This window comes from Corvus cornix, chromosome 12 (genome assembly GCF_000738735.6).
Source record: "Corvus cornix cornix isolate S_Up_H32 chromosome 12, ASM73873v5, whole genome shotgun sequence".
Classification (NCBI taxonomy): domain Eukaryota; kingdom Metazoa; phylum Chordata; class Aves; order Passeriformes; family Corvidae; genus Corvus; species Corvus cornix.
In genome coordinates, this window is record NC_046342.1 from 8,881,339 (window position 1) to 8,892,928 (window position 11,590).

The 11,590-nt window shown below is 61.2% G+C and overlaps 1 protein-coding gene across 1 annotated transcript in view; it reads left to right on the top strand.

The window, feature by feature from the left end:
• COL7A1 (collagen type VII alpha 1 chain) overlaps nt 1-7,085 on the top strand; it is a 29,306-nt gene extending 22,221 nt beyond the window's left edge. Inside the window, 25 exon segments of the mRNA XM_039558993.1 lie at nt 121-192; nt 399-434; nt 686-745; nt 912-956; nt 1,030-1,065; nt 1,179-1,214; nt 1,307-1,363; nt 1,597-1,668; nt 1,929-2,000; nt 2,088-2,123; nt 2,206-2,286; nt 2,376-2,429; nt 2,648-2,701; nt 2,777-2,839; nt 2,942-3,004; nt 3,292-3,408; nt 3,761-3,838; nt 3,918-3,971; nt 4,173-4,221; nt 4,300-4,335; nt 4,769-4,858; nt 5,210-5,293; nt 5,386-5,505; nt 5,707-5,886; nt 6,027-7,085. Of these exon segments, the coding sequence (XP_039414927.1) occupies nt 121-192; nt 399-434; nt 686-745; nt 912-956; nt 1,030-1,065; nt 1,179-1,214; nt 1,307-1,363; nt 1,597-1,668; nt 1,929-2,000; nt 2,088-2,123; nt 2,206-2,286; nt 2,376-2,429; nt 2,648-2,701; nt 2,777-2,839; nt 2,942-3,004; nt 3,292-3,408; nt 3,761-3,838; nt 3,918-3,971; nt 4,173-4,221; nt 4,300-4,335; nt 4,769-4,858; nt 5,210-5,293; nt 5,386-5,505; nt 5,707-5,886; nt 6,027-6,076 (1,695 nt within the window). The 3' untranslated portion in view covers nt 6,077-7,085.
• Nucleotides 7,086-11,590: the final 4,505 nt, after the last annotated feature.

Genomic DNA, 11,590 nt, shown 5'->3' on the forward strand with positions numbered 1-11,590 from the left:
AGAACGTGGCATCATTGGTCCTGGTGACCCCGGACCCTTGTGCAGTGTCCGTGAGGCCCCTGCAAGCCCCACTGCCTCCCAGCCACAGCCTCTGCCCACTCCCTGCTTTTTCTCTGCCAGGGTTTGATCGGCTTTCCAGGCAGGGATGGCACCGTTGGACCACCAGGACCTGTGGGGCCCCCAGGGCCGGCCGTGAGTATGGTGCCCCAGCATTCCCGGGGGTGCAGGCTCTGCCCCCGCCTCCCCGCTGTGTCAGACAGGCTGACAGGGACCCAGCCGCAGCTCCCTGGCCCCTGGGGCGGGGCATTGCTGCAGTGTCCGGCACCGCGGTGGGAGTCTGAAGGGTGTCTGGCATTGCCTTCCTCCTGCGGCTTGCTCACCCCCCTCCTTTCTTTTAGGGCATACAAGGGGCCCCTGGCCTGAAGGGAGACAAGGTAGGACTAAGGGCAGCCCTATAGCATGAGAGGTGGGAGGCTGCTTCTCTTGAGGAGTGTCCCTGCAGCCACCTCCCCCTGAGGGTGCTGAGCCCGCTCTGGACGGTGGCACATGGGAGCTTCCTGTGCACCAGGCACCCAGAGAGGTGGTGGGGACTGTGGGGTGTTCCCTGGCATGGGGGGTACCTGGCAGAGCTGGGAGGAGCTGTGGGCAGTGAGGATGGGGATGAGTTCTTGCGTTCCCCTGGCAGGGGGCTGCGGGGGCCGGGCTGCCAGGAGCCAGAGGTGAACGTGGTGACCCGGGACCACGGGTAGGTACTGCCACAGTCCCCCCAGGTCCCCACAGCCAGGGACAGGAAGGCTCATGGTACCAGCCCTGACAGGACTCTGCGCCAGAGCTGCAGCTGTCCCTGGGATGGGGTGATGCTGGGGAGCCCCCAACCTAAACCCCTTTCTCACATCCCTTCCTTCTTGCAGGGTGAAGATGGGCGCCCAGGGCCAGAAGGGGATCGTGGGCCAGCAGTAAGTACCCCCCTTCCCCAGCTGCACCCTGATCCAGGCCCCTTCCTGACCACTCCTCTCTTCTCCTCCACAGGGCTTGCCTGGGAACCGGGGGGAGCGTGGGGACAAGGTAAGGGACTCTGTGGGCCGAGGAGCTGGGGGGAGAATGATGCACCTCCAGGTACTGGGAGGTGCTGCCTGCTCCCTGCAGTGCATCCTTGCAGCATCTCACCTTCCTCACAGGGGGACCTTGGGGCCCCAGGACCCAAAGGAGACAAGGTGAGTCCTTGGGGTGGGGGGCAGTGGGAAGGCAGGCAGCATCCCTGGCCCCCCTGCTCACCCCCACCTCTCTCTCTGCTTTGGGTGTACAGGGCGATACTGTGGTGGTGGAGGGGCCGCCTGGAGCACGGGGCAGCAAGGGGGAACCGGTAAGAGCTGTCCCTGTCCTCCCTCTCCCCATCCTCCCTGTCCCTCTGGGAGGAGCTGGGGGAGCTTCTTCCTGCTCAGGGACCCTCCCTTGCAAAACATATTGTCCCCTCTCCTTCAGCCACCCTACAGACCCCCATGTTCCTGCCCCCAGCGAGGTCTGTCCTCCCCACCCTGATGTGTGTCTGAGCTTCTCCTCATTCCCTGGCCCCTCCCTGTGTTTCCTCCTTTGCAGGGAGAGCGTGGCCTGAAGGGCACAGAAGGGGACAAGGGGGACAAGGGGGAGCAAGGCATGCTCGGAGAGAAGGTACAGGGCTGGGGGAACTTGTGCCAGGCTGGGAGCTGCTGGGTTAGGGATCATGGAGGGCTGTTGATAGCGTGATGGACAGAGGAAGCAGGGCATGATGGCATCCCTGTGCCCTATGTGCTGGTGCTAGTAGGCACCAGGGACATGGTGCAAGGGGAGCTGCCAGACCTGGCCACGGAGATGACCATGGCTGTGCAGTGGCCATGCAGTGGCTGGAGCTCTCCCTCCTGCCCTGTGCTGATCTGAGTTTCTGCTTGCAGGGGATGAGGGGTGAACAAGGAGAGAAGGGCTCCATGGGCTTCCCTGGGGCACGTGGCCCTAGCGGGCAGAAGGTACGGAGCTGGGCAGCCCCACTGCTGGGGGATGCTGGTGGCACCATCCCCCTTGCCTGCCCTGACTGATGCCTTTGCCTTCCCCAGGGAGAGGTTGGAGTGCCAGGAGAGCCTGGCGAGCCGGTGAGAAGTTGTGTCTTGGTGCCTCTGCCACGTCACTGCAGGGCAGGAGCAGACCCTCGTCATGCTGTGTGCTCTCCCACAGGGTCAGCCTGGCCGCAATGGGATCCCTGGGGCCCGGGGAGAGAAGGGGGACATGGGACCCCTGGGCATGCGTGGCCTCAAGGTGGGTTGGCCTCTCTGGCTGCCAGTGCTCTCCTGGCCAGGACAAGTGCTGGCTTGGCATGACTCTGACTTCCCTCCTCATGCTTGCAGGGTGACCGGGGCATGAAAGGTGCCTGTGGCCTCAATGGGGACAAGGGTGAGAAGGTGAGTGGGTGCCTGTAGGGTGCTGCAGGAGCCTGGATGTTGCCTGGAGGCTGTGGCCCTTTGGATCCCCTCCGTCAGCCAGCGGGAGCAGGGAGATGGCTGAGGCCAGACCTTGACCCCGCGACAGGGTCATGGGGTCCCCTCTTCTGCCTTGGGCTCTGGGGTGAGCATTGAGGGGTGAAGGACTGACTGCCCTGCCTCTCTCCTGCCCGCTGTAGGGAGAGCCAGGGATCCCGGGGCGCTCAGGACTGTCAGGGCGGAAAGGCGAGCCGGTAAGCACTGCACTGACACTGGGGTGGGACAGGAACCATGGCTGGTGGCTGATGGACATCTGCTCTGTCCCCCAGGGAGAGCTGGGTCTATCAGGACCACCAGGCATTCCTGGGAAGGAAGGGCTCATGGGACCCAAGGTAGGTTAGAGCAGTGCTGGGAAAAGCTGTGCTGGCACTTCATTCCCTCACTGCCTGCCCCCCACTGTCTGTCCCCTGCTGCCTGTCCCTTCCTCTTTGCAGGGTGACCGGGGATTTGACGGGCAGCAGGGAGCCAAAGGAGACCAGGGGGAGAAAGGAGACCGGGTGAGCAGGCTGGAAAGGGATGGGATGCATTGCACCACATTGCTTGTACCAGGATACAGCCTTGGTTGGAAGCATATCAGAGCCTGATGCTCCCAGAGGAGTCATTTGGCACTGCTCTAAATTATGTCACTAAACAATGAATGACAACAACTCCCTGCACTTCACAAGAAGGCACCAGTGCTAGTTCTTTGGGGATGCCCAGCTGTGGGGTCAGAGGATGTCCATGGCATCTGCTCTGGAGTTGGGAACTCTGACACCCCTGGCCTCACCCTCTGCCTCTCCTCCAGGGAGCCCCGGGTGTTATTGGTGGCCCTGGTCCCCGGGGCAGTGACGGTGCTCCTGGCCCCCCCGGGCCCCCAGGCAGCGTTGGCCCACGAGGTCCCGAGGGCATGCAGGGCCAGAAGGTGAGTCCTCACCACAGGTGACTGGTCCCCCTCTGGGGCTGTGAGGATGGGAGGACCCAGTCCCCTTAGTGGGTGAGGGGTGGGTAGCATCTGGAGTCATGTCCCAGCTCTGTCCTGCCCTGCCAGCTTGCTGGCTTTGGGTTCCTCGCTTGTGTCCCTCTGCCCAGGGGATGGGAGTCTGAGGGGTCTGGGACCCTGCCTGTCCTTGAGTTGAGCTGGACCTGTCCCCATTCCCACCTGCAATGGCACCCCTGGGGTGCAGGGGTGGGAAAATCAGCACATCCCTGGTTCTGGGGAGAGCAGAGAGGCTCCAGCACCCACCAGCCAGATCCTGAGCACATGTCCTTTGCAGGGGGAGAGAGGCCCCCCTGGACAGTCAGTGCCGGGTGCACGTGGTGTGCCCGGCATCCCCGGCGAGAGAGGAGAGCAGGTGAGTGCAGGGGTGCCTGCCCCTGCCTGCACGAGCTCCAGCCAGGGCCAGCTTCCCACCTCCTTTCTGCTGTCTCCAGGGCAGTCCCGGCAGCCACGGGCTCCGTGGGGAGAAGGGGGAGCCAGGCATGACGGTAAGGAGCCAGGACCCATAGGCTTCTGGCACTCAGGTCAGTGGGGTGGGAAGGGATGCTGGATCCATCCCACTGCCACTGATGGAGGGGCTGCCCTCACCTCTGGGCTCTTCTGGACCTTGGGAAAGGGTTTTTTCTCCTCTTTAATTGCACCATCCCCTGTTACTCTGTGCGACCTTTGCCCCTTCGTGTGCCTGGCAGGAGGAGGAGATCCGTGCCTTCGTCAGGCAGGAGATGAGCCAGCACTGTGGTGAGCATCTCCCGCTGCTGCCCTGGGGCTGGGGGTCTGCACCTGCTGCCCCTGACCCCCACCCTGTCTCTCCCACAGCCTGCGGTGGCCACTTCCCACGGCACCAGGATTCACGTGAGCACTCAGGTTGCGGCTCTTCCTTCCTACCCCCCTGCCCCACGCGTGTGGCACTGAAGGGGCCCCGGCACCCAGGTGTGCCACTGGTTTTGGGGAGCTGGAGGTGGCTGGCACTCTCCATGACCCTACAGTCAGGGTCAGCGTCAGCGTAGGACCCTGCACAGGGAGAAGGGATGGTGTGTGGCAAAAGTGATGGTGCAACAGGGATCCCCAGGGGCAGCTGGCTTGGGATGGTGCCAGTGGGGTCTGGGTGCTGCCAGGGTCTGCCCAACTGAAGAGGTCACAGGAACTGCACCCTATCTATGCTTGGGTATCAGAACTGGGGCAGGGGTCTTGCAGGGGTCAGCAGTGCTGGAGGGGAGGGTAGGCTGGAGGAGTGGGATTGGAGGCAAGGGGTGGGCTGGGATGAGGTGGGTGCTTTCTCTCCAAGGAGGCTGGGGGGCTCAGCCCAGGAGCAGCTTCCACTCTGCCCAGGGAGGAGGAAGAATTGTCCGCCAGGAGAGAGAGAATGACCAAACAGGTGATGGAGAGTCTGGAGGGCCTGTAAGATCTGGCCCCATGGGCATGTGTGCCTCCCTGTGCCCTCCCCTGTCCCTATCCTGATGGGCTCCAAGTGGGTGCCGTCTCTCTGGGCCTCCCCTGCCTGTCCCTCCTCTAGAAGCCCCCATGGCAGCCCTGGTTTGTGGTACAGAGAGAGGAGCGGGTATTTCCAGGTCCATCATCCCTGTCCGTGTACCCTGTCAGGCTCCAACAGGGTTGGGGCAGTGCTGGACTGCTCCACACCTGAAAGGGGTGGTTTTCCTTTGGGAAATAAGGGGAAAGCACCCCAGACTCCCTTGCCTCTTCCCTGATGCCTGTGTCCCTTTCACAGGGTCCTTCTCCACCCAGCCGTTCCCTGCTGGCAGCGCTCACACAGTCCCTGTGCTGAAGCTGTCACACACTGAGGAGGAGGAGGGTGTGTCATCCCTGTGCTTTTAGTCCTTGTCCCCCTTTTTCTGTGCTCCGTGTGTGTGGTGTGCACTGCTCATGCATGGTGCTGTCTCCCAGGGCAGGACAGGCAGATCATGCTTGACAATGACGACCTTGAGTACGACAGCATGGATGGAGAGGAGGAGGACTATGATGAGGTCCCGGAGGTGGACAGCTTGGAGCAGCCCACACTGGATGGTGAGCTTCCCTGCACTCACCTGGCACTGAGGGTGAAGCCACTGGAGGAAACCATGGAGCTGCCAAACCCTTCCCATGCTCAGCTGGGAGCCATCCCCCGCCTTCCCCTTCTGGGGTTTCCCCTCCTCTGCCAAGTGAGTCTGGCAGCCGCCAGTGTGCTGCCAGCCCCTGCCTGCCCTCACCAGCAGCGTTTTCCCGCAGCTGAGCCCTGCAGGCTGCCGCTGGACGAGGGGGACTGCCAGCGCTACACCCTGCGGTGGTACTACAACCAAAGAGTCACCGAGTGCCGGCCCTTCGTGTACAGCGGCTGCCGGGGCAACCTCAACCGCTTCGGCAGCAAGGAGGAGTGTGAGCTGCACTGCGGGCAGCGCCCAGGGGCAGGTAGGCAGAGCTGGGCACGGCTTGGCACCGGCAAGTCCAGCAGCATCCCCACCCCGTGCCGTGGGCTCAGCAATGCAGAGCTGGGGGGACAGTGCTGGTTCCCCACCTCAGCTCTGACGGCGCCTTGCTTCTCTCCACAGATTCCCGTGGCAGTGCCGGCAGCAAGGTGGGAGGGCAGCCAAAGGTGTAGGTGCAGGCAGTGTCTCGGCAGGCAGGGCTGCCTGGAAGTGGAGCCCAGCTGCCGCCCTGGCCGGGGCTGGGCTGCTCGTGGTGGCGGGGGCCACGCACCCACCAGCCCCAGCAGGAACCTGGTGCTATTTCTAACCTGTCTTTATGCTGCTCATGGGTTTTTCATTTCATATCAGTTTATTGTCATTAAGGTGAAATTTATATCAAATGGGAAACTGCCTCCCACCAAGGCTTTGAACCCCTTTCCCATATGGAGGTTTCCTGGGCTGTTCTCAGTTTGATTTTTAAATTATTTGTTGCCAACAGCACACTTCTTAGCCCTGTTCCCTCTCTCTGGAAGCAGAGATGGGACTTGGCATAGCTGGGCTCCCTCCCCTCACATAATACCCTTGTACTCTTTCCTGCCCCCCACAAACGCCCAAACTCCCTCTCTGCTCCCCTCTCTCTGCCAGGAGAGCTGCCCACATCCTTGTGCCGGGCAGTGCCTCCCTGCACAGCACCACTCACCTCCATCCTGCAGTCAACTCCATCTGAATAAATTTCACCTTAACCTCAACTGGGGCCCAGTTCCCCTTTTGTGGCTGCGATGGTTTGGCAATGACCTGTGGGGAGACTGGAGGTTCTTTCCATGTGCTATCCTCCAGCTCACATGCCTGCCAGCAGCCCATCTGTCTTTAATCCGGGGGAGTCTCACCTGCACCCCCAGGCCTGTCAGGGAAACCCTGAGGATGGTGCTATGTTAGAAGAGGTTCCTGCTCGCCCACGCTTACTCTCAAAGGCTTTGTGAAAGTGATGTTGGCTGCCGGGGTCACAGCCCCTGGTTCCCCCCCAGCCCCAGGGCTGAGTAGGGAGATGCCCCTCACTGCCCCAGAGCCGCAGGGGCTGCCGGGTGGGTTTTGTGGCCCCCACATGTACGCTGCTCTCTGTGTATATCTGTATACAGCGAATGTATATGTGTACCACTGCGGGGGGGATGTGTATTAAAGCTGCGCTCACAGGGACATGTCACACTTCTTGGCACGTTGCTGGAGTTGCCTGTGGAGTTTGGGGACAGCTCTTGAGTCAGGCATGCCTCCTGCTCACCCCAGCTGGGCTGCCCTTTCCAGCTGCCCACTGTTCCTCACCCCTTCCAGGGAATCCAGTGCCCCATCCCCATGCCCAGCACGTGCCCAGCTGACACAAGCCAGGCCATGAGCCCCTGTCCAGGCCCTGACGTGTCAGCACGTGGGTCTGTGGTGCTGCATGATGTAATGTGTGAATCAGTGCTGCCAGTTAATTTTGGCTACTGGGTGTGAGTTCCTGGCTGTCCCTGGGAGAAGGAACAGAGCTGGCATTATTTCCGTTCCCTGCCATCCCGGGGAGGGTGGCATAGGATAGGTCACCCTGTGGCCACAGGGGTGGGCAGACCCCCAGCGGTCTGAACCCTGGGCACCCTGACTCCTGGCCTTGGCCACCCCACGGGGCTGAGTGCCCGCCCACAACTCATCTCATGCAGGTGCTCACCCAGCCTGAGAGCCTTGGGATGCTCCCACAGTCCCTAAGGGGGGAACTTTTGGTCAAAACCCTTGTATATGGGGCTCACCCCACAGCATGGCCTACAGGCTGCTACCCACCTTGGGCAGCTGGCAGAGGGGCTGGGCCAGGCTGGACTGGTGCAGGTGCCTGCAAACCAGTGGTGTTCCAGTTGGACTGCCTTAAGGTGAGCTGCAAGCCACTGGTGTCCTGCAAACCAGCAGCCAAAGCAATGCTTGGATTTGGCACAGCAGGGAGGTGACATGTCTCTAGATATGTCCTCCATGTGACCAGGGAGTCTGTCAGGACACTCTGCCAAACTGGTACCAGGAGATGTTTGGGGGCCGTGTGAGGCACAATGCCCAGAGAGCTGCCCATGGTTACTGGCCAGCAGCAATATGCTTGTTCTCTCCCTTCCTTGAGTAATTACCAAGGAGCAGGGAGGCCTAATTAGACGGAGAAAAAACATCTTGCAAGTCAGACATGAAACAATTGCATCTGAGCTGTCCCAGGTTCCCGCAATCCCCTCCAAATGCAGCTGGTAGAGCTGCAAGGGGGCACACGCCAACCCACATCCCAGGATGACTTCATCTGCTATTAGGCAAAATATATTAAAAGCATTTCCACCCCTCCGTCACCGTCACCCCCTCTGCGGGTCAGAGGTGGAGCTGGGACAGGATAAGAGCCAGGGCTTGTCAGAGAGCAGAGCAAATCCCCAGTTTGTGGTCCCTGCACCCCAGGAGCACTGCCTGAACATCGAGGAGACGAGGACCTGCTGCAAATGGTGAGGCTGTGCCCTCGGCAGTGCTTTTTAGGGGCTTTTAGCTGGGAAATGGGTTGCGGGGGGTTGGATGCTTTTCATTCCCCACTTCCCAGCAAGTTAACTGCCTCTGGCTGCCTACTCTGGTACTTTCCAAAGGGTTCCACCCCAGAGATATGTTGCAGGAGGTTGGTTTCACTGCTCTGCTTCCAGCTGGACAAACCCTGCTGGGTGACTGATTTTGGGGAGAGGCAGCCATACAGCAGGATTTGTGCAGCAGTGCCCCTGCACCTGCTCTGACCCTGACCCACATCCCAGCACCCTGACCCCCCCCTGTAGCACAGCACCCTGCAATCCCTGGGGCCCTCCCTGCATCAGGGTGAGGGATGGGGTGGAGAAAGTGGCTGAGGCTTGACACAACTCAGCACGTGTGGCCAGACTCCTGCCCTTGTCACCTCATTGCAATCAATATGCTGCATATTTTAGGCCAAGTGGCTCGTGTCCCTCCTTGGTGGGTGACTTTTGCCCCAGAGAGCCCAGCAACACTGCGATGAATGACATCTGCCAGGGAAGGTGTGGGAGGAAGAAAGCCCCACATCCCGCCCAGCCCTGAAACCCCAGGCACGTTACATTTCCCTGGCCAAAGGGCAGGAATGGGTTGGGGAGCAGCCACAGTGCCCAAGCAGACACCCTCTGGATCAGGATTGGCTCCTCCTCTGGGTGACAGAGGAAGGGGGTGAAATTGAGGGCACAGCCAGCATCTGGCATGGGGCTGTATGAAAGGACAAGGACACCCAGGTGATTTGCTTCCCACGTCCCCTTCAGCCTCCACAAAACTCCCCATCCTGTTCAAGAGGATTAAAATGAAGGTGGAATAATGAAGGGTTCCTGAAAAGAAGGTGAAGCCCCACCAGCTGGTGCAGGGAGTGGAGGGGTTCTGTGGGTGACACGCTGGTGGGGACATGTCCTGCCTGGGGGGCTGTGGGGCCATGGCAGGGTGAGGGGGGTGATGCTCAGCGCCAAGCCACGTGCTCCCCACAGGCACTCCCAGCCACGCTGCGAGGCAGGATGCTGCTCATCTTCCTGGTGGTCCTCGGGGCACCAACGAGAGCCTGGAAGGGAACGAGCCATGAGCAGCTCCCGCCAGGACCCCAAGCCATGGATGGAGGGAAGCTGATGAGGCAGGAAACCACCAGCGATAACAAGATACTGCCAGGTCTCCCTAAAATGAGGAGGGGCAACGATGGCTCTGGGGAAGGGTCTCATCCGGACAAAGCCAGCCTGCCACTGCTAGAGGGATCAGAAAGACAAGCACTGCCCTGGCCAATGAGCCCAGCCACCAAGAGAGCTGCTCCCAGGAAAAAGGGGAGGAAGGTGTCCCTGTCCCTCGATGTCCACACTCACTTACGGAAAATCCTGCTCGACCTGGCCAGAGAGAAGGAGCTGCAGGCCAAGGCAGCTGCCAATGCCGAGCTGATGGCCCGCCTTGGGCGCAGGAGATAAACTGTCCTGGCTGGGACACAGCTGGGCTAGAGAGGGCAGGGGGCTGCCCGGGGCACAGGCAGAGGGAAGCGTGGAGCGGCATCGGTGTGTCCACAGGGGGCTGTGGACATGGCAGCTCATTCCCCCGGTCTCGGAGCTCATGGCACAAGCAGCAGCCACGGGAGGATTTGGTTTAATAACCATCACCTCAGCACCACTGGAGAAGATAGAGCTGGGTTTACCTTGGCCAGTGCTGCTGGAGCACAGCTGTTCCCAGCCCCAGGCACTACAGGGATTTTTATGCTTGGCTTTGCTCCCTGCTCATCCACCACTGAGATGTCTCCAAAGGGGCTGCCTCCAGCCAGGCAGCTTTTCCTGTGTGCTGCTTCTCTCTGGGTGACCGGAGTACCCAAAATCCTCCACAAAGCTTGGCCGAGCCTCAAAGCTGGAGTTTTGCATGAGCGTGCACAATAAAATGCAGCATCAAACACAACTTGTTGTGCTTTATATGGGTTCTGCACCCCTTTATACTCCCATTTTATGTTCCCTTTCCCCAGAGATGCTGTGAGGGCATGTTCTGGGCGGGGGTCAGCATAGGAGGTCATTAAATTCCAAACGAGGGATGTCAGAACTTGCACCGACAGCGGAGCCAGCCCCTGGCCCAGGGAGCCCACAGCAGCTCTGGGCCAACAGGGACACGGTGTTGTGCCACCGGAGCTGCTGCTTTCAGCACAGCTGGGAGATAAGAGCAGTGCAGAGCAGAGTGTGGCCGCCCCGTGCAAAGTACAGGGTGGTGCGAGCGAGGCAGAGGCCGGGGGACGCCTGCAAAGGGGCCACTGGAGCTGGTGGGGGACACAGCCATGCTCTTTGAAGAGTACTTGATGCAGGGTGAGTGAGCCCTTTTGGCTTGGAGTGGGCACTGGCTTTGGGAAAGCGGCAGAAGCAACTGGGGTGACCCCACATTCCATGGGAGGGACAGATTTCAGGAAGGGATGTGCCAGCAGATGGTGGGCTGGGGTGAGGTGGTAAGGTGGGTAACAGGTCCTTTGCCATCTCTGCCTGACCTGAGGCTCAGGTGACACCCAGGCAGCGCTGGCCCCTTCAGACAACCCCCTGCACCCACTGGGTGTGTGCTGTGGGGCTGAGCCTGGAGTTTGTGGTCCAGGGTACAGACAGGGTACCAGTAGCAGTGGGAACAGGGGTCACAAGAGGACCTGCCAGAGATGGTGCATCCAAGTGGGACACTCCAGAGCAGGCAGCCTGGGTGACAACTGTCCACCACAAGAAGGGGGTTCTCCCCTGCCACCCCCACTTGTCCCTGGGACGCTGAGGATCTCCTCCTTTCCATGTCCTGCCCCAGTGTCCCATCTGTCGTCCCCGAGGCCCAGTGTGCCCCCATACTTCAGCGTCCTCTACCCCTAGCGTCCCCTCACCTCCCCAGTGCCCTTCCCCTGCCCAGCTCAGGGATCCCAGTGCCACCCCCCATCACCAGTGTTTCCCCTGGTACCAGTGCCTCCTGCCCCAGGCCCAGTGCCCTCCCCACCCCAGTGTCTCCAGTAGTGTCCCAGTGTCCCCTCCAGCCCCAGTGTCCCCAGAGCAGGCCCCGTCCCAGACCCCTCCGGTCTGATCCCAGCCCCGCCCCTCCGCCAATCAGGCCGCGCCATTGCCGGTTGGCCCCGCCCTCTGCCTGTCAGTCACGGCTCCGCGCCACGCCCTGCGCCACGTCCGGGGGGCGGCCCCGCGCCTGCGCAGTGCGGCGGC